The following is a 21,175-nucleotide window of genomic DNA, read 5'->3' as shown; positions in this document are numbered from 1 at the left end:
TAGGAATAGGCACTAGGCAGGAAAAAAATGTAACCACGCCTATGCGGGCTGTCCCTGCAGTCATAACCCCTCAGACTCTGCTGAAAACAGTTTTGTTCTGCCTAGTGTTAGGAATAGGACCTAGCTCCCAGCTGTAACAGGGAAAGTTTATGATTTTTTATTTTTTTGAATAGTTAGTTCCTGAGGACCAAGATCCAGAGGAACTACAAGCAATAGCCGGCTGCGGTTTCGCACTGGATAATCTAGATCCTTAAGGTCTCCCAGCCTGGCCAGCGAGCGTGAGCAGGTTATAGTCCAGAACTAGGCCTCGCCGCAACAGTGCCCAATGGATGGGGACGAGCCTGCGAGTGGACAGTCTCCCTGGGTCACAGTCACAGCTTCCCCTTGGCTGACAGCACCCCCATCCTTGGATGGAAGTGATCTGTTTCGGAGTGGTGCCCACTTGGTACCGTGGTATGGTGAGTAAAATTGTCCCCCCAAAACCCTTGGCGGTCGCGGGGCGGGCGTGGTCCCCACCCTGGAATGGTCAGACATTAGGGGCTCCCTCGGTTCTCTGGCCCCCCGGAGGACTAATCTGGTGTACCCCTTGGCATTCCCCTACCCCTAGCAGGTTTTACCTGGGGGGGTGGGGGGCGGTAATAATGCGGCCGTTATGGCACTTATTTGAGGGTGGTGGGTTGTCCTGGGTGGGTCCCTGGCTAGGGACCTTTTTAGATGCCTGTTGTTCTGGGACCCCTTTGGGGGGTCCTGCAGACCGCATGGAGCATGGTGAGGGCCTCCATTTTGCTGTGGTTCATGATCTCTGTGTTCACATTAGTTTGCATGGGCAGCCATTTCCTATACTTCCCCATTGAGAATGTATGAGCGGCCATTTTCTTGAGATCCGTGGGATGGACAGGCATGTGGTATGGCTTGAAATGATTGAGGCAGAGATTCTTCCTCTTCCTGTGCAGACAGTGTTAGTTTCGTTTTACACTGATCAGGCTGGATGCTTCTTTGTGGTCTGGTAATGTTCCTGAGTTTCCCTGTGGGTTTTTCCTCTTCTGCTCTGCTATTATTACATAATTACAAATCAGGGATTGTGAATCCGCAGTAATAGCCGTGGGACTGCCTTTTTTGCTGTCTTAAAGGGACATTACACAAAAAAATTGTTTTATTTAAGCAATGGAGTCCCAGGATAAAAATTCACCTGCAGACCCCCTGGAAACGACTGCGGGACCCTTCTGTTCACAGTCACAGCCAGCTTTGCAAAGCCTAATGTCAAAAGTGGATTTTGTCATTTCTGGTGCTGCCAGCCACAAACGCCCTCCGCCCTCACCTCCATCAGCAGGGTCTTCGGATTCTGAGACAGATATGGTCACCGCGGACATAGACCACCTTGAGGGGTCGGTGTCTTCACATTCTGACAGTGAAGAGGACCTGTCCTCATCAGCTGCCACACGGGAACGCTCATTGGTGGAAGCCCTGATAGTTTCTGTGCGGGAAACTCTAAAATTGGCTGATGAACCTACAGCGTCAGATACGCAGGTGTCTTTTGACTCCCGCAAGTCCTGTAAATCGGGTAGGGTGTTCGCTTGTCCAGAATTGTTTCATACTATTGTGGATGAACAATGGCGACACATTAAGCACATGTTGGGGGTGCCTAAACGTTTTGCACGCCATTATCCTTTTGCAAAGGCAGTGTCCAAAAGGTGGACTGTACCACCGAAAGTGGATTCTCTGGTGGCCAGTTTGAATAAAGCGACTCTGGTACCGGTGGAAGAGTCTCCAACCTTTCTGGACCTCATGGACAGACGTGTGGAATCATTGTCCCGCCATTTACATATTGTAGCAGGTCACATGTTAAAGGCTACCTTTGTGAATGTTTTAGTAGCGCAGACTGAATGGGTGAAGTTACTGAAAAGTAACTTGAAAACGGCAGGGCTTCCCCTGCGGTACTGGAACTAATAGACCAGTTGACCCAAGCCCTAGTGTTCATGGGTGATACGTCCCTGGACTCAGCTTTGTTGGTGGCCAGAACGTCAGCAGTGGAGATTGCCATTAGGCACATGGTGTGGCTAAAATGCTGGTTGGCTGACCAGGCTTCTAAGAAGGCTGTGACTGATCTTCATTTTACAGGGGAGAGGCTGTTTGGATCCTCCCTGGACAAGTTGATCAAAGGTATCAGGGGGGGAAAAGGACACGAATCTGCCCCAATCCTCTAAGGGCAAGGCATCGCGTACTAGGTGGGGGCCTTCCTTTACTGCTCACAAACGTTTTTTTTCATGCCTCCGGATCACAAGAAAAAAGTAAACCTTTTAGGTCTTCTGGGTGTTCCAAGAAGCCATGTTCAGGAAAATCTAAGTCCAGCCAATCTGGACCTGCAGACCTCAGCTGCATGAAGGGGCGCCCTCACCCGAGTCTGGGGTGGGGGGATGTCTTTGATTCTTTCAGGAACCCTTGACCTCCTTGATTCAGGACACATGGGTTCACAAACTGATCCAATTAGGATATAAGATCGAATTCTGGTCTCGCCTGTCGGACAGGTTCTTCCCGTCCAATCTTCAATTATCCCTAGTCCGGTTAACGGACTTGCGAGGGGCAGTACACGATTTGCTGTCGCAAGGAGTGATTGTGCCGGTTCCCGCTCAGGAACGTTTTCAGGGGTTTTATTCAAACCTATTCACCGTGCCCAGAAAAGAAGGCAAGGTGCGCCCCATCCTGGATCTCAAGGCCCTGAACCACTTTGTGCTGGTACAGAGGTTTCGGATGGACTCCATCCGCACGATAGTAGCGTCTCTGCATCAGGGAGATTTCGTAGCCTCCATAGATATCAAGGATGCATATCTACACATCCCTATCAATGCTGAACACCAGCGGTCTTTTTGCTTTGCGGTTGCAGAGGAGCATTATCAATTTGTGGCGTTAGCCTTTGGTCACGCCTCCACTCCCAGAGTGTTTACCAAGGTACTAGCATCGGTATTAACACTGCTGCGCTGGCGGGGGATTGCAGTACTGGGGTACCTGGAGGATCTCCTGTTGAGAGCGGACTCTCATTCAGCCTTGTTTTGGGATCTGATGATCACAGTCAGAACTCTGCAGGAGTTCGGTTGGAACATCAATTTCAGGAAATCCACACTGACTCCGGTTCTGAGACTGGATTATCTTTGCTTGACTCTGGATTCAGCCTTGACAAGGGTTTTTCTTCCCCCGGGCAAGCTGCAAAAGTTGCAGGGGGACGATTCAGTTGTTGTTGGACAACAATCTGTCCTCTCTACGATTTTGCATGCGAGCCTTGAGTCTGATGGTATCGACCTTCGAGGCGGTTCCGTTTGCTCAGTTCCATACAAGGCCTTTGCAAAGGGAGATTCTTGTCAAATGGAACAAGGATTTGTCCTTGGATTCTGTGATTCGGTTGAGCCACAACACAAAATCTGGATAAATGGGTATGTATCAGCGCTGCCAAATAAATATGTGCAAAATATAGTGCAAAATAAATCACAGAATAAATAAATTATGTATAAAGTGCTATTCAAATAAGGTGCTGACTAGTGCTTCTCATATAAATAAATAAATATATGTAACAATATAGTGTAAATTGATCATACATAAATAAATACAATATATCATAAAGTGTCCAGTGCTATAGTGACAAAAAATAGTAAAAGTAAGTTGTTTCTTGATCATAAGCAATAACTTCATGCTTAATAAATTAAATAAAAATGTTCAATCTTCATCCTTAACAAGTTCTCAGTGCTTGTCTGTGAAAACGGAAAATTTCCAAAGTGCTAGTGCTTGTTGGTGCTATCGGGTGCTCCCCTCTCAGGCCCCTACTCACCAGACAATCAATGGTCAATCGCTTTAAACAATCTTATTTTCCACTGATCACCAACGGCAGACTGCAGCACCATACACCGCTACTTCCTCTTAATTACTCCGTATTAAAGCAGCATTCAGCTATGAGCATCCAAGATCGACTTCCCCATGTGGGTTTAATAGACAAAGAGAATCCTCATCGTGCAGTATATCCAACAAACTTTATTAAAATTCAAATACAATTGCACTTACAATTTTAGCATGAAAGCAAGCAAGAAAATTATCCTTCAGCCGGGACGCCAAACATGTCTGTGCGTTTCACCCGTGCTATCCGGAAGTGACGTGTTGCGTGAGGTTGATGGCTTGACACGTTTCGCTCTGCCAATCAGAGCATTCTCAAAAGTGCTAAATCTGCTCTGTTGTGGTGGATTTAGTCTCCATCACTGTGCTAGGGCAAGTCCTTCCTTCCACTGTTTTGGACGGTGGTAACCATGGACGCCAGCCTGCCAGGCTGGGGCGGGCTACTGGGCAAGCTCTGTGCCCAGGGTACCTGGACGATGGAAGAGTCAAAACTTCCGATAAATGTTTTGGAGCTCAGAGCGATAAAGCTTTGTCTGAGTCATTGAACAACCGTCTGCAAGGTTGTCCGGTTTCGGATTCAAATCAGACAACGCCACGACTGTGGCTTACCTCAATCACCAGGGGGGCACCAAGAGTGTTTTTGGGGCCAAGGAGGTGGCCGACATTCTGGTCTGGGCGGAAAGCTTTGTTCTAGCCCTCTCTGCTGTACACATTGCAGGTGTGGAAAACTGGCAGGCGGATTACCTGAGTCGTCAGGTGTTGGATCAAGGGGAGTGGTCCCTACACCTGGAGGCGTTCTGCCTTCTGTGTGTTTCAGTGGTGGACTCCCAAGGTCGATCTGTTTGCCTCTTGTCTCAACAAGAAGGTGCAGAGATTTGTAGCCAGGTCTCAAGATCCTCTGGCCACAGATGCACTGGTGACTCCTTGGGGCCTGTATCGGCTGATTTAAGCATTTCTTAAATTGAAACTCCTGCCGAGGTTTCTGCACTGGTTAGAGGTGGGAAACATTACAGTCATTCTGGTGGCTCCAGACTGGCCTCGCCGGTCTTGGTATGCAGACCTGATAAGGCTAGTCACTGATACCCCTTGGAGACTTCCTCTCATGGAAGATCTGCTGTCTCAAGGTCCGATCTTCCATCCTGCTTTACAGTCGCTGGCTTTAATGCATGGCTGTTGAAAGTCAGGTGTTGAGAGATAGGGGTCTTTCTGACTCTGTGATTCCTACACTCTTGAAGGCTAGGAAGTCAACTTCCAGGAAGATCTACCATCGTACGTGGAAATCATACATTTCATTGTGTGAATCGCTGAAGGTGCACCCTCGCTTGTTTTTGATCGCTAGGGTTTGGTCATTTTGCAGAAAGGGGTTGAACAGCGGTTGGCTTTGGGTACTATTAAAGGTCAAGTTTCGTCTTTGGCTATATATTTTCAACGCCCGTTAGCCACGCATGTCCTAATCTGGACTTTTATCCAGGGAGTGTGCCATTTGGCTTAGGGATAGACCGATATACTTTTTCAGGGCCGATACCGATATTTTGGTCACAAAGCATCTGTATGGGCCGATATTTTGTACATTTAAAGTTTTGAAAAATAAAGACAATTTTTTATACAAATCTGGTACTGAACATGTTAATTTTTGTTTAATGCTTAATGGCTGGCTTGCTGGCACCCTGTGGTGGGTGGCTGGCACCCTGTGGTGGGTGGCTGGCTTGCACCCTGTGGTGGGTGGCTGGCTTGCTAGCACCTTGTGGTGGATGGCTGGCACCCTGTAGTGGGTGGCTGGCTGGCTGGCACCCTGTGGTGGATAGCTGGCTGTCTGGCACCCTGTGGTGGGCGGCTGGCTGTCTGGCACCCTGTGGTGGGCGGCTGGCTGTCTGGCACCCTGTGGTGGGTGGGTGGCTGTCTGGCACCCTGTGGTAGGTGGGTGGCTGGCATAGGGGCTGTGGGTGGCTGGCTCGTACAGGGACTGTGGGCGGCTGGCTGGTACAGGGCCTGTGGGTGGCTGTCTGTTTGGCATCCTGCCTGTGGGTGGCTGTCTCTCTGGCACCCTGTGGTGGGTGGCTGTCTGTCTGGCACCCTGTGGTGGGTCGGTGGCTGGCACAGGGGCTGTGGGTGGCTGGCTGGTACAGGGCCTGTGGGTGGCTGGCTGGCTCGCTGGTACAGTGCCTGTGGCTGACTGGCTGGTACAGGGCCTGTGGATGTGGGTGGCTGGCTGGCACCGGGCTGCTGTGGGTGGGTGTATGGCTGTGATACACTCCCGCGAGACTAGTCCTGACACCAGACGAAGCTGTCCAAGGCAAGGGAGGCGGCCTAAGAAGGCAGAATGACATCACAAAAATATTGGCCAGTCCTGGGGCCGATATGCACTTTCCCCGATGTATCGGCCCCGGAACTGGCCGATATTGCCGATATTTTTGTGATCTCATTCTGCCTTCTTAGGCCGCCTCCCTCGCTGATATCGGCCTTGCTGATAATCGGTCTATCCCTGATTGGCTCCTCTGAGGCGATCCCTGTTACCTCTGTGGGATCTAAATCTGGTGTTGTCTGTTCTTCAAAAGCCTTTCTTTTGAAAAAATGTGGGAGATTTTGCTGCTGTCTGTCTCAGAAGGTTGCCTTCTTGGTGGCAATCACTTCTGCCCACAGGGTATCTTAATTGGCGGCGTTGTCTTGCCGATCACCTTATCTAGTGGTACACAGGGATAAGGTGGTACTTCGACCTAATCAGTCCTTCCTTCCTAAGGTGATTTCTGATTTTCATCTGAATGAAGACATTGTCTTGCCTTCACTTTGCCCTAAACCTCAACATCCTAAGGAGTATGCCTTGCATTCTTTGGATGTGGTTCGGGCGATCAAGGTTTATTTGGAGACCACTGAGTCCTTTAGAAAATAAGACGCTCTTTTTGTCTTTATTGATGTACCTAGTAAGGAATTGGCTGCATCTGCTGCGACCATTGCCAGATAGATTAGGCAGATGGTGGTACAGAAAAAAGGGGGGGTGGACCTGGCGCACAACTAGGGAGATGTGTGTCCAAAAAACTTCTGCAAGCTCCAATGACAAACATGTACTAGTCCACTGAGCACAATAGCTTTATGATATAAATAGAAAAAGTCCATAAGAAAAGTCCATCTACATACGTCTCCGTGTACCACACTCCGCAGGCTGCTCTGCAAGCAAGTAGAAGGGACTTGTGATGAGCTGCAGGGAGAAAACAGGCGCCACACTGAGTGCAGTATGTCAGGATCATACGTTTAATAGACAAAGTGAACAGGTACTCACAAGCGGTGTAATAAAAACAACATGGCAGTATTGCAAAGTGAAATGATGATCCCAATGTCCGGATTCAGGATGGCACAAGCGGTCTCGAAGCCCTGGGCAGTAGCGAATGGAGGATCGATACTTCCCATACACTAGGGACACAGCACCGGCCGTTCTGACGTCACTTCCGGGATGCGTACTGGCGCCGGCGACGCGTTGTCGGAGCATGCGCTCCTTCCTCAGGCCGATAAAGCGCCATTTTGGACAAGGCTTAAATGGGCAGAGCGGCAGAGCAAGCTGGTTCCTAAAGGTGCCATAATTCTTGCTCAAAAGAAACCCTCTATAACACTGGACTGGGGCTATGTGCATTAAGAACATACAACCAAAGCAGTAGTCAACAAAAATGCAATGATCAACAATGGTCAAATTACACTTACATAAGAATATATTTAAATTAATTCAGAAAAAAATAAATAAAATAATAAAAAAAAAAAAAAAAAAAACCTTATACTATGAATCAAAAAAAAATATTTTTTTAAAAAATATATTGTACCTCACATATGTACACATCCCCATATTGTTACACATAGGGACATATTATCATAGTGCAGTAATATAATTTAATATAAATACATATATAAAAAAAAAAAAAAAAAAAAACATATATATAAAATTATATCGCTATTAATTTTATAACGCTATTCATTTTATAAAAACCACCATATTTAAAACCACCGAAAATATCTGAAAATTATCTAAAAAATTGTTTAAAAAATTGTTTAAAAAGCCATCAGCCAATATGACCATCCACTGATATATCCCATTAAATTATTCTGACTCCATATGTGACTATTAGGAAAGGGACTATCAAAAAGGAGTGTTATAAATATACAAGAGTATTATAGATAAGATGAAGGGGCATATCTCTCAGATGTCTAATCCAAAAAAATATATTTTTATATATCCAATTGGATAGGGTCAAATGAGAGAATTGGTCTCAACTTCCTCATTCAAACCCCCCGGCACTAAAGTATCCAGGGTATAAATCCAGTAGGCCTCTCTTTGACATATTCTCTTGAAGCGTTCTGCTGACGATAAAGTAGCAGGTATAGACTCAATAATCCACACCCTGAGGCCGACCGACAGGTGTTCATGGTGCAGCAGGAAGTGGCGTGGGACACTGTGCTTGTCATCACCAGCCTCCACAAACCTGCGATGTTCACCGAATCTCTTACAAGGCAATAAACAACAAATTCAGTGGAACAGTTGTAGAACTGTGTCAATGAATACGTTTTTCCCTTTACCTGAAACATTTTTATATATGTATTTATATTAAATTATATTACTGCACTATGATAATATGTCCCTATGTGTAACAATATGGGGATGTGTACATATGTGAGGTACAATATATTTTTTAAAAAAATATTTTTTTTTGATTCCTAGTATAAGGTTTTTTTTTTTTTTTATTTTATTTTATTTATTTGTTTCTGAATTAATTTAAATATATTCTTATGTAAGTGTAATTTGACCATTGTTGATCATTGCATTTTTGTTGACTACTGCTTTGGTTGTATGTTCTTAATGCACATAGCCCCAGTCCAGTGTTATAGAGGGTTTCTTTTGAGCAAGAATTATGGCACCTTTAGGACCCAGCTGGCTCTGCCGCTCTGCCCATTTAAGCCCTTGTCCAAAATGGCGCTTTATCGGCCTGAGGAAGGAGCGCATGCTCCGACAACGCGTCACCGGCGCCAGTACGCATCCCGGAAGTGACGTCAGAACGGCCGGTGCTGTGTCCCTAGTGTATGGGAAGTATCGATCCTCCATTCGCTACTGCCCAGGGCTTCGAGACCGCTTGTGCCATCCTGAATCCGGACATTGGGATCATCATTTCACTTTGCAATACTGCCATGTTGTTTTTATTACACCGCTTGTGAGTACCTGTTCACTTTGTCTATTAAACGTATGATCCTGACATACTGCACTCAGTGTGGCGCCTGTTTTCTCCCTGCAGATGGTGGTACAGGCCTATTCACTGAGGGGTCGGATTCCTCCTTTACCCAGTGAAGGCTCATTCTACAAGAGGGCCTCTTGGGTGTTTTTTTACCATCAGGCGTCGGTGCTACAAGTTTGCAAGGTGGCAATTTGGTCGTCTGTGCATACGTTCACAAAATTCTACAAGGAAGATGTGTTGGCATCCGCGGATGCTTCTTTTGGCTGCAAGGTTTTGCAGGCTGCAGTTTAAAAGAGAACTCTGTTTAGCTTCTTTTTGAGGGTTACATTTTTTCGAAGTGAGCTCAAGTTATTCCTGGTTGAGCTCCATGTTACCTGGTTGGCTAAGTTTAGCCATTGGGGACTTACGTTTTGTTTCTGCGTTGTTTCCCACCATCATAATTATACTGCTTTGGGCCATCCCTATGAGTCATGAAGATAAGAAACTGCGTCTGTCGATGAACGATAGAGGAAACTGGATTTTTGTAAGAACTTACCATAAAATCCTTTTTTCTGAAGTTCGTCGTCAGACGCAGCATCCGCCTCTTTACTTCTGAGGTATGGGGTTTTTTGTCTTCTACACACTGCTTGCAACTAAACTGTTTGATGATAGCAGAGTCTGAGGGGTTATGCCTGCAGGGACAGCCCCATAGGCGTGGTTAATTTTTTTTCCTGCCTAGTGCCTATTCCTAGAAGGAGCAGCATAACCCTATGAGTCATGAAGATAAGGAGCTGCATCTGTCAATGAACTTCCGAGAAAAGGATTTTACGGTAAGTTCTTACAAAAATCCAGTTTTTGCCATGTATGAATCCACTAGTAATGATTTTAGTGTATTTTTAGCGAAAAAATTGGTTTGTTAAACACTTGCGCAATTATCGCAGTGCCTTTAAAATCAGAAGCACCTTCTTTTTTTTTCTACTGGCTGTGTGCTTTCAAAAAATATATGGTTTGGGGCGGTCTTTTATAAACTCTGAAAGCTGTAGGGAAAAAGGAAAACCCCCAGATTTTTAGAGAAATGTTTGCTTACGTCCGATTTTCACTAGTTCTCAAAAGGGCGCAATTTAAAATGTACAAATATTTGTTATTTATTAATTCAATACAGGTTTAGCTTTTATATTTAGAAGGAACTTAGCAGGGATTTCATAAAATTTGCTGTTTGTATCTGCAAATAATGATTTTAGGGCATTTTTAGCGAAAATATTGTTTTGGCAAATATCGCAGGGCCTTAAAAATCAGTAGCACCTTCCATTTATTCTACTGGCCCTTTGCTTTCAGAAAATGGATAGTTTGGGGGGTCTTTTAAAAGCTCTGAAAGCTGAAAGTGAAAAATGAAAACCTCCAGAAACCTGAGAAACTTGGTTATTTACAGTTTTGTGTACGTTCAGTTTTCACCATTTTGCAAAGAGGTGCGATTAAAATGTACAAATATTTGTTATTTATGAACTCAATACAGGTTAAGCTTTTATATTTAGTAGGAATTTAGCAGGAATTATGTAAAATGTGCAGTGTTTGTATATGCTAAGGATACATAAAGATACATTTAGAGACTTTTTAGCGAATATATAGTTGTGATAAACATTTGCGATAAAATCAGTAGCACCTTTTTTTATTCTACAGGTCATGTGCTTTCAGAAAATGTATGGTTTGGGGGGTCTTAAACAAACCCTGAAAGCTATAGGGGAACAATGAAAACCTCTAGATTTTTTGAGAAATTTAGATATTTCTATTTTTGCGTATGTTCGATTTTCACCATTTCGCAAAAAGGCCCAATCTAAAATTTACAAATGATTTTAATGTATTTTTAGCGATAATATGTATTTTTAGCGATAATTAATATAATATAATATTTATTTGGTAAACATTTGCGCAAATATCGTGGGGCCTTAAAAATCAGTAGCACCTTTCTTTTATTCTACTGGTCCTATGCTTTCAGAAAATATATGGTTTTGGGAGGGTCTTTAACAAACTCTGAAAGCTGTAAGGGAACAATGAAAACCTTCAGATTTTTAGAGAAATTTGGTTCTCTACATTTTTGCGTACGTTCAATTTTCACCATTTTGCAAAAATGCGTAATATAAAAATTTCAAATATTTTGTTTTTTATTTACTCAATACAGGTTAAGCGTCTATATTTAGTAGGAATTTAGCAGAAATGTTGTGAAATTTGCTGTGTTTATATCTGCTAAGGATACATAAAGATACATTTAGAGACTTTTTAGCGAATATATAGTTATGATAAACATTTGCGATAAAATCAGTAGCACCTTTTTTTATTCTACAGGTCATGTGCTTTCAGAAAATGTATGGTTTGGGGGGTCTTAAACAAACCCCAAAAGCTATAGGGGAACAATGAAAACCTCTCGATTTTTTGAGAAATTTAGATATTTCTATTTTTGCGTATGTTCGATTTTCACCATTTCGCAAAAAGGCCCAATCTAAAATTTACAAATAGTGGTTATTTATTAACTCAATACAGGTTGGCTTTTATATTCAGCAGGAATTTTGTAAAATGTGCTATGTTTTTATCTGCTAATAATTATTTTAGTGTATTTTTAGCAAAAATATTGTTTTGATAAACATTTGCTAAATATCCTTGTGCCCTTAAAAATCAGTAGTGCCTCATTTGTATTCTACTGGCCAACTTGTCATGTGCTTTCAGAAAATATATGGTTTGGGGGGTCCTTAACAAACTCTGAAAGCTGTAAGGGAAAAATAAAAAAAGCAGAGGAAAAAATTGTAATAATAAAATTGTATATTTTTAAACAAAACTCATTCTCTGTTGTAATGCACCTTAAAAACCCTATCATCTGTACCCATTTAATTTTAAAAATGTCCTAGGGTGTGGTGCGGTTGACCTTTGGACACTCACTTTTGTGATTTAATGCACGACTAATAGTTGTCCTGTAGACAGATTCTCCCACCTGAGCTGTGGATCTCTACAGCTCCTCCAGAGTTACCATGGGCCTCTTGGCTGCTTCCCTGATTAATGCTCTTTCTTTCCTTTATAGAACAAGCACAGAGTGACCTTAACGCTTTGAAAAAGGCCTATGAGCCGAAACGCGTCAGTAATAATTGGGATCTTTTTGGGGGGACCAATGTCCCTTTAAATATCTATTGGAAAACAGCCCAAAAAATCCTCAAGAATATGTCACCTATGCACCATTGTCACTGATTCTTCAGAATCAACCTCTTTCTTACTTCCTCACACTTGGGCTCTTCACCCCAAGCACATTACTCACCATTACGTTATTAACAATACCTGGAATTGTGTGTTAATAAATTTCTGCTGAATTTTTTATTATTATTTTTTTCTACTATTATTTGTGTCTCTATGTTGTATATTTATATACATATACCTTGATTTACCTGCCCGTAAAGTCCCACCCCCTCTTGGTTTGAGGCACCAGAAAACCCCAATATACTTTATTAGGGACGGTGGCAACATCTACTAACTTTGTGTGCAAAAGGAAAAAAAACCCCTTCACCTATGTCTCGGATGGATAACACATCCACTGCCTCCTTTTCTTTTTGCTTTCACATCTAATTTTTAGAATACCTTATAATACTTATTAGGGTCAAGAAGCAGGACCCTACCCGTTATTTTCAATATAAGGGCCCTGGAATTAGGGAATTTTACCATCCTTGGTGTGACCAGGAGTCCCAAGGGAAAAGGTAACCCAGACGACCAGTGAGCCCACAATCTCTCACCTCACGTGAGAGACAATGAGCGCTCCCGAAAGGGAGGACCCACCCACAGGGAACTTGATAGGAGATGGATAGAGCAACCTGATGCTGGACATCCAGAAGAGTTTCCAGGGTCATATGCAGCAGGAATCGGATGTTTTAGCTTTATTCAGCACACTAAAAAGACAACTCGAACGAAAGTCAGCTTTATTCTGGCATATAAAAAGCTTTGAAAGATACGTGACGGAAAACATAAACCCAGTTGGCCTCAGAATTCAGATATTCCCGACAATGGACAACATTACAGCAATGATGAAGAAGGAATGGGAAGAGATCCTTAACGAGTGTTCCAAAAAATTGATGATTCTCCTACAAACAGAATACCTTCGACAAATGGAAAACCTAGATATAGAGATAAAACAGATATATGAGAAACTTAATCTCCTCAGAAATGCATCACTATATAGTGAACAGGAGAGGAAACTAAAAGAACACATCGAAGAGTTCAGTAAGGAAATGTTAAAGAAAAAGGAACGTAAATATTGGAGAGACAAGAACGCCTTTTCACAAAATCGTGCCTATAAATGGACGAACAGCAGACAGAACAGGAGAACCACATACAGAACACCAAGGAATCCCGGCCCACAATACTCGTCAGATTCGTCAGCCTACACGTCGGGACTGGAACAACAACCCTTTCGACGCAGGGGCCAGAATAAGCCCCCTGAGAATCCACAACCAACTGAAGACAATGATGACCAATCCTCGCAAGACGCGGAGGAACCAAATATTTCAGAAATTAACCCCTTTCCTGATGAAGGGGCTACCGCCCCGAAGAAATATCCTAAAATGTTCACCAGATCCCAACAACCAAAAAACGATAATCCAAAATCTCAGAGGCCTTTTTTAGGCGTGAAGTAGAAAACGAAACAAGTGAACAAATAACCCAAGACGAAGCTATGGAACATGAAGGGCTGACAATTATCAACTTGTCGACACATATCCTAACCAAAGCAGAAAGGGAAGTACTATCCCTAGGACTTTCTTTTTGCCCCAATAGGGGGACTGACACCTTTGAAATTATCAAAGACGTCAATCTATTTGCGAGGAACTTACTTCTCAAAGTCAAATATAATAAAAAAACAACAACTGCTGAAATACCTCCAACAAGCTTAACAGCAGCCGAATTTAGGGCCATAAGAGATCTTAACTTATTACTGGAAGAAGGAGCTATTGATGACTGGATTGATGAGGACACACACATTGGAAGTGAAAACGAGGAGGCAGAAGACCCACAAAGAGCTCAAGGCCCCATTTTCAAGAAAAAATCGCACATTTTTCCTTCACTCAATGAGAACCCCTCAATTGCCCTCTTTGTCAGAGAGACCACAAAAGATCTTGAGAAACTAAAAGGGAAGAAGATAACACAAAACCTCACAGAGGAACAAAAAACTGCTTTACAAGAACTGAAGAAAAACAAATCCATAACAATAAAACCCTCCGACAAGGGGGGGAACATTGTGTTAATGGATAATGACGACTACAAAATCATGTGCCAGAGAATCTTGGATAACACCCAATGTTACAAAAAGATTATGCCCATCATGGTAGAGACGTATAAAGAAGACTTTTACAAAAAAATAGATGGAGCACGAAACCAAGGGATGATCTCCGAAACACTCTGGCAGTATGTGAGGACAAAACACGCTAGAACCCTGACTTTTTACGCCTACCTAAAATCCATAAGGATAAAGACAACCCCCCCAGGCAGACCCATCATTTCGGGGAATGGAAATTTAAGGGAAAATACCAGCAAGGTCATTGATGCATATTTAAGACCGCATGTAACCAAACTCCCTTCATACACCAGAGATACAGGACACCTCCTTCAAATCCTGGAGGGTATTACCATACCAGACGATGCTTTCCTTGTCACCATTGACGTCGAAGCACTCTATAATAATATCCTGCATAAGAAAGGAATGGAAGTCATCAGAAGAACCCTTGAAGAACAGAGTGGACATGATCAAAAATTCAGTGCCTTTATTATCATGATGTTGGACTACATTCTCAACAACAACTTTTTTGTGTTCAATGGTACATATTACTTGCAGACATGTGGTGTCGCAATGGGCACAAGTTGTGCCCCGTCCTATGCGAACACATACCTTGGAGCCTGGGAACAGGAATTTTTAGCCCAAGAAGAAAACAGCATCTTTGCAAACAATATCATCGTTTGGCAAAGATTTATTGACGACATCTTCATTATCTGGACAGGCACAGAGAGTATGATAAAAGAATGTCTCCAAGCTATGAATAAGAATACGTATAATATGTTCTTCACTATGAGTTATGATAAAGAAAAAATACCCTTCCTAGATACGTGGATTATCAAGGACAAAGATGGACTCCTTAAAACAACCCTATTTCGGAAGGAAACAGCAGGTAATTCCATATTACATGCATCCAGTTTCCATCCATCTTCACTCAAAAGTGCAATCCCATATAGCCAATTTCTTAGGTTAAGGAGAAATTGCACCACCGAACAGGATTTTCAGAAGGAAGCTGATTCCCTGACAGCTAGACTTATGAAGAGGGGATACACTAAGACAACCCTACGAAAAGCGTTTAATAGGGTTAAGAAACAAGAAAGACATGACATTCTGTTCAAAAAGAAAAAGAAACAGACACCAGATGAACCAGAAAATTTGACAAGGGTTATCATGAGATTCACGAATGACCACCCCAAAATAAGGAATATCATAGCCAAACATTGGCTAATCCTAAGGGAGGACTCTACGATAAAACCGTTTATACCGGAAAATCCTCAGATCACATATAGAAAAGCAGGATCCATGAAACAGTCGCTCACTCACAGTGAGTATAAGGAAACAAGAAGGGATCCCTGCAAGCAGAACGGCACATTCCCCTGCGGTAACTATGGGCAATGTAATGTTATAAAAAAATTTATAAACACAATACTCCCCAATGGAGATCTCTTTACACCCCGGCATTTTGTGAACTGTCGTACAAGAGGGGTGGTCTACCTTATGAGATGCCAATGTGAATCCTACTATGTAGGTAAGACCAAACAGGAATTTGGCAAACGTGTCAATCAGCACATTAACAGTATGGAGATGTGTAATTTTTATGTACCTCTGGGCAGACACGTAGCACATCACCACAAGAATATCATGCCAAAAGTAACATTTACAGCCCTTGAAAGGATTCATATACCGTATAGAGGGGGGGATTGGAACAAACGTCTGTTACAAATGGAAATGAGGTGGATAAGACGCCTCCAAGCCACAAAACCACCCGGACTTAACGAAAACAAGAGTTTTCGCCCCTTTTTGGAGGGCTTTGCATCGGGAAAGACGGATTAATAATCAACATCAACTCTCCTCTTACTCCATAAAAACAAACTTCTGTACAGACATGCATCAAAATATAGTCCTACATACGGTGCTCCTATTCCCATACCTCCTTTAGACTCGGTATAGATTATGATGATTGACTCAGATGATCCAATTATCATCCATCCATCCCTTATCCCCACTTTCTCATTCTATGTTTAGAAACAATCCTATGTGGGATCGCAACATCTTCCCACACATTTAGGAGGTCTCAACTCCTTCATGACAATATCTCATATGTGCTGATTGCCTATGTCCGACCCTGCTGAGCATGGCCCCACGATAACCCTGGAGTACCCGGGTATCGGGACTGCTCCGTGTCGATCCATCAATACCCTGAAGTGGGAGCAATATGTTGATTGCTTAAAACATCTTTATTTATTTATTTATTTATTTATTTATTCGTGCACTATCTTTTTTGTATTACCAATTTATTCTTACTTTCATGAATTTTGCTTTATTATTATGCTCTGTTGCTCTTGGTAACGGCACATGCACAATTCTGTGTTTACATGTTTAATTATCTGTACTACGATAATCCACACACATGAACTATAGCTGTCAGTTCTGCAGATCAGCTTGCCTTGGTCCCGATAGTCACACCCAGCACGGGTAGCCCCTACGTATCCACGTAGGGGCTGCATGGGATCCACCAATCACCTGCGGGGAAAGGTGGGCTCCTCCTTTCGTGCTGGCGGCCAGAAAAGCGTCCTTTACTACGAGCCGTAGCAACCTGCGCGCCCATCCGGCGAGAGCAGGAACACGTACTGGTGCCTCATCACGCTCTAAGCTAAAGCCGTCCCACATGCAGAAGTCACTGCGCATGTGCGGAGGGCTTTAAAAGGCCGGGGATCGACGATCAGTCTTCACTTCTCTCGAGCAGAGAGAAGGAGACGGACGTAACCTGCGCCAGGCGGATGGACCATTTTTTCCACAACAGATCCTCCACCAAATGTAAGTCTTAAAGGGAACTCCTTATCAATAAAACCTTGGCACAATAAAGTCACATCTTTTACTGTTCAAGCACAATTGGACCACATCATTATATATGGAAGTACTTACAAGTGATACCAGCTACTTGGTAGACCATCTGATACGCCATACTATACTATATATTATATCCTACATCCACAATAGACCAAGACTCTGGCACGAATAGAGGGAGAAAAACCACCAACCCCCCCCCCCCCCTTGGAGGAAGCGTTTTTTAACCCCCGTCAGCCCACAAAACTGTAAGTGGTCACCATATATATATATATATATATATACATTGGACACACCGTATCCAAAAAAAAACACCTCATTAAAACTTCTGTCACTACCATCCCAGGCTACACGCAGAATATGATCTCGCTGTGACTACAACAAGGACAGGGGAGCCCATTGCAGTCACTGCCAGCTACACTCATGTATGTGGAATTGTTTTTTCCTACCTGTAAAATTACTTGTATCAAAATTGATGACAATATCGAGGACCTAAACAAACCTATATATATATTTTCCTTTATAGAACAAGCACAGAGTGACCTTAACGCTTTGAAAAAGGCCTATGAGCCGAAACGCGTCAGCGAATAATTGGGATCTTTTTGGGGGGACCAATGTCCCTTTAAATATCTATTGGAAAACAGCCCAGAAAATCCTCAAGAATATGTCACCTATGCACCATTGTCACTGATTGTCTTCAGAATCAACCTCTTTCTTACTTCCTCACACTTGGGCTCTTCACCCCAAGCACATTACTCACCATTACGTTATTAACAATACCTGGAATTGTGTGTTAATAAATTTCTGCTGAATTTTTTATTATTATTTTTTTCTACTATTATTTGTGTCTCTATGTTGTATATTTATATACATATACCTTGATTTACCTGCCCGTAAAGTCCCACCCCCTCTTGGTTTGAGGCACCAGAAAACCCCAATATACTTTATTAGGGACGGTGGCAACATCTACTTACTTTGTGTGCAAAAGGAAGAAAAAAAAACCCCTTCTTCTTTCTGCCCGACCTGTCAGTTTAGGTGGACGGCCATGTCTTGGTAGGTGTGCTGTTGTGCCATACTCTTTCCATTTTCAGATGATGGATTGAACAATGCTCTGTGAGATGTTCAAAGCTTGGAATATTTTTTATAACCTAACCATGCTTTAAATTTCTCCACATCTTTATCCCTGACCTGTCTGGTGTGTTCCTTGGCCTTCATGATTCTGTTTGTTCACTAACAAACCTCTGAGGGCTTCACAGAACAGCTGTATTTATATTGAAATTAAATTACACACAGGTGGACAGGTTTACTAATTAGGTGACTTCTAAAGGCAATTGGCTCCACTAGATTTTACTTGGGGGTATCCGAGTAAAGGGGGCTGAAAACAAATGCACACCACACTTTTCAGATATTTATTTGTAAAAATGTTAAAAACCATTGATAATTTTCCTTCTACTTTACAATTATGTAAGGTATTGCACTTGGGGACTAAAAACATAAAAGCACAGTATGCTTTATGGGGGGAGAACCTCTGGGAGAATCAAAAATGGAGAAAGATCTGGTAGTCTTAGTAGAAGATAAACTTAGCAATAGCGTTCAATGTCAAGCTGCAGCTACCAAAGCCAGCAGAATATTAGCATGCATAAGGAAGGGGATGTATTCCAGAGATAAAACTCTAATCCTACCACTTTATAAAACAATGGTCCGACCCCATCTGGAGTATTCTGTCCAGTTCTGGTCGCCAATCCTCAGAAGGGATGTGTTGAAGCTGGATAGAGTCCAGAGAAGGGCAACTAAACTAATTAGGGGATTGGAGGACCTTAATTATGAAGAGCGCTTACAAGCGCTTGATTTATTCTCCCTGGAGAGGAGATGCCTGAGAGGGGACATGATAGCAATTTACAAATACCTCAATGGGGATCTCAGCATAGAAAAATAACTATTCAGTCGCAAGGTATGCATGAGGACACAAGGCCATACAATGCAATTAGAGGATAAGCGTTTTAACCTCAGGCTACGCAGGGGGTTCTTTACAGTAAGGGCTACAAGACTGTGGAATTCTCTACCACAAATGGTAGTAACTGCAGGGAGTATGGCTACTTTTATAAGACTCTTGGACGTACATCTCAAGGATCAAAACATTCAGGGGTATGTGTATTACGGCCAAACACACCTACACAGGTTAAACTGGATGGACTATTGTCTTTATTCAACCTCAACTACTATGTAACTATGTGCTACTTTGTGTTGGTCTCTCACATAAAAACCCAGTAAAATACATTTACATTTTTGGTTGCAACATGACAAAATGTGTACAATTTCTAGGGGTTTGGATAGTTTTTCAAGGCACTGTATATGGATCTTTCTTCCTCATGGTAGGTGTTAGAAGGGGTTGGGTTGCAGTTTTAAAGGGCCATACACACTATAAGATTTTCTGAAGACTTTTTCCATCAGATTTACCTTTTCTATGTAGTGCAAGGGCCTGCCAGATTGCATACAAATTGAAAGTGTTTAGGTTTGACCTCATATTATATGGTTTTGGTAAATCTAAAGGAAAAAGTCTTCAGAAAATCTTATAGTGTGTATGGCCCTTAAGATTGTTTAGATTGGTCCCGGAATTCTAGAGAATTCTTCAATAGGCTTGCAATGATGGATTCTCAGGCATACCTGGAACCACACCAAAGGATTGGTCTATGTGGATCCTTCAGTATTTTCTTTTTTTTGTACATCACTTGTTAAAAATCAACAGCTGCTGTCAAACGTTTGATCATTTCCTGATTTTTATTGATCCATTGTTGTGTTAATTGTCAATTTTCTTTTGCAGATTTTGCATGGTATATTCTGAAGTGCCTAATTTTAGTGAACCAAACCCTGAGTATGTGGCACAGCAATCCCAAAACAAACAGGTGAATGTCTCTTCTGTTAGCAGTAGTAAAAAATGCATGTATAGTTATTTCTGGTGGTGAGGCTCCATCTTATCTTGGTTATTAAATTCTGTGTCATAATCTCTTGTGGCAATTGGCCAAATTGATCAGACCATGTAAGGACCCCTCCTGGAGAGAGACAACAAATGCTTCTGACAGTCAGAAGAATTTGCTATTGAGAATAATTTCTAAGCTGTAGAAAAATATCTGTTCAGATAGTAATCAACTGCTCCTTTACCAAAATCAACTGCTCCTTTACCGCTGAAGAAAAAGGAATCAGTCTTTAACCACACGTATGCCTCATTAACCTGTAAGGCGAAGAAGAAAGGAGGAGTTTTGTTTGTCCTGATGATGTGGCGATTACAGGTGGCACAGTTTTGCTACATATCTCTCGGTCGGAATTCAGTGAAAGTGTCATAAGAAAGAGAGAAAGGCGCCTCTAAGTGCAATATTAAAAGGTTTATTATAGAGTACAAGGAGTTAAAAACACTCAGGATCGTCATAGAAAAGTCCTCATGCAAGTCGCTTGTCCTTCGTCTTATCTGCAGGGGAGAGTGAAGAGAGCTGTCCAGCAGCTGTCAGATTCCCGGAAAATGTGCAGAGGCAATGAGGCGGCCCGGGTTCCGGAACCACGGTGGAACGCGCTCAGCCGATGTGGCGTCAGATGAGACCAGTGGGCAGTAATGCGTTTTGGAGCATGCGTGGCTCCTTCGTCAGACCTACTCCCATATTCACTAGGAGAGCTTATAGGGAATTTTAGAATGATAGACAATTTTTAGAGAGAATAATTTTCTAAAAGGGCCATGTCAAGAGCCATTAATGGCCAAGGATGGTGTGTGCTATGCTCTTGAGGTCCATGTGAACATCATAATGGAAAAAAGGGGGTCCGTACATTTAGATAATAGTGATGGCATGTTTTATGCTCTATAGGGTAATGGATAATAGGAAGTTGAAAATGTTAATACTGTGGATACAAAAATGACTTGTTCTGTTAGGACCACTGTAGGAAGATTTGGGAGTCCAATTGTGTGTAACGGTAGACATGGTTG

At 42.7% G+C, this 21,175-nt stretch overlaps 1 protein-coding gene across 1 annotated transcript in view; it reads left to right on the top strand.

Annotated features, from left to right (window-relative positions):
• The window catches only part of NABP2 (nucleic acid binding protein 2), a 95,879-nt gene that overhangs the window by 51,859 nt on the left and 22,845 nt on the right, over positions 1-21,175 (top strand). The window contains exon 5 of the mRNA XM_082245468.1: positions 20,027-20,108. Within this exon, the coding sequence (XP_082101594.1) occupies positions 20,027-20,108 (82 nt within the window). The remainder of the gene's footprint in view (positions 1-20,026; positions 20,109-21,175) is intronic.

Source organism: Pelophylax lessonae (assembly GCF_965119305.1).
Source record: "Pelophylax lessonae genome assembly, chromosome: 2".
NCBI lineage: Eukaryota > Metazoa > Chordata > Amphibia > Anura > Ranidae > Pelophylax > Pelophylax lessonae.
The sequence above is the reverse complement of the archived record's forward strand: the minus strand, read 5'-3'. Positions and strand labels throughout refer to the sequence as shown.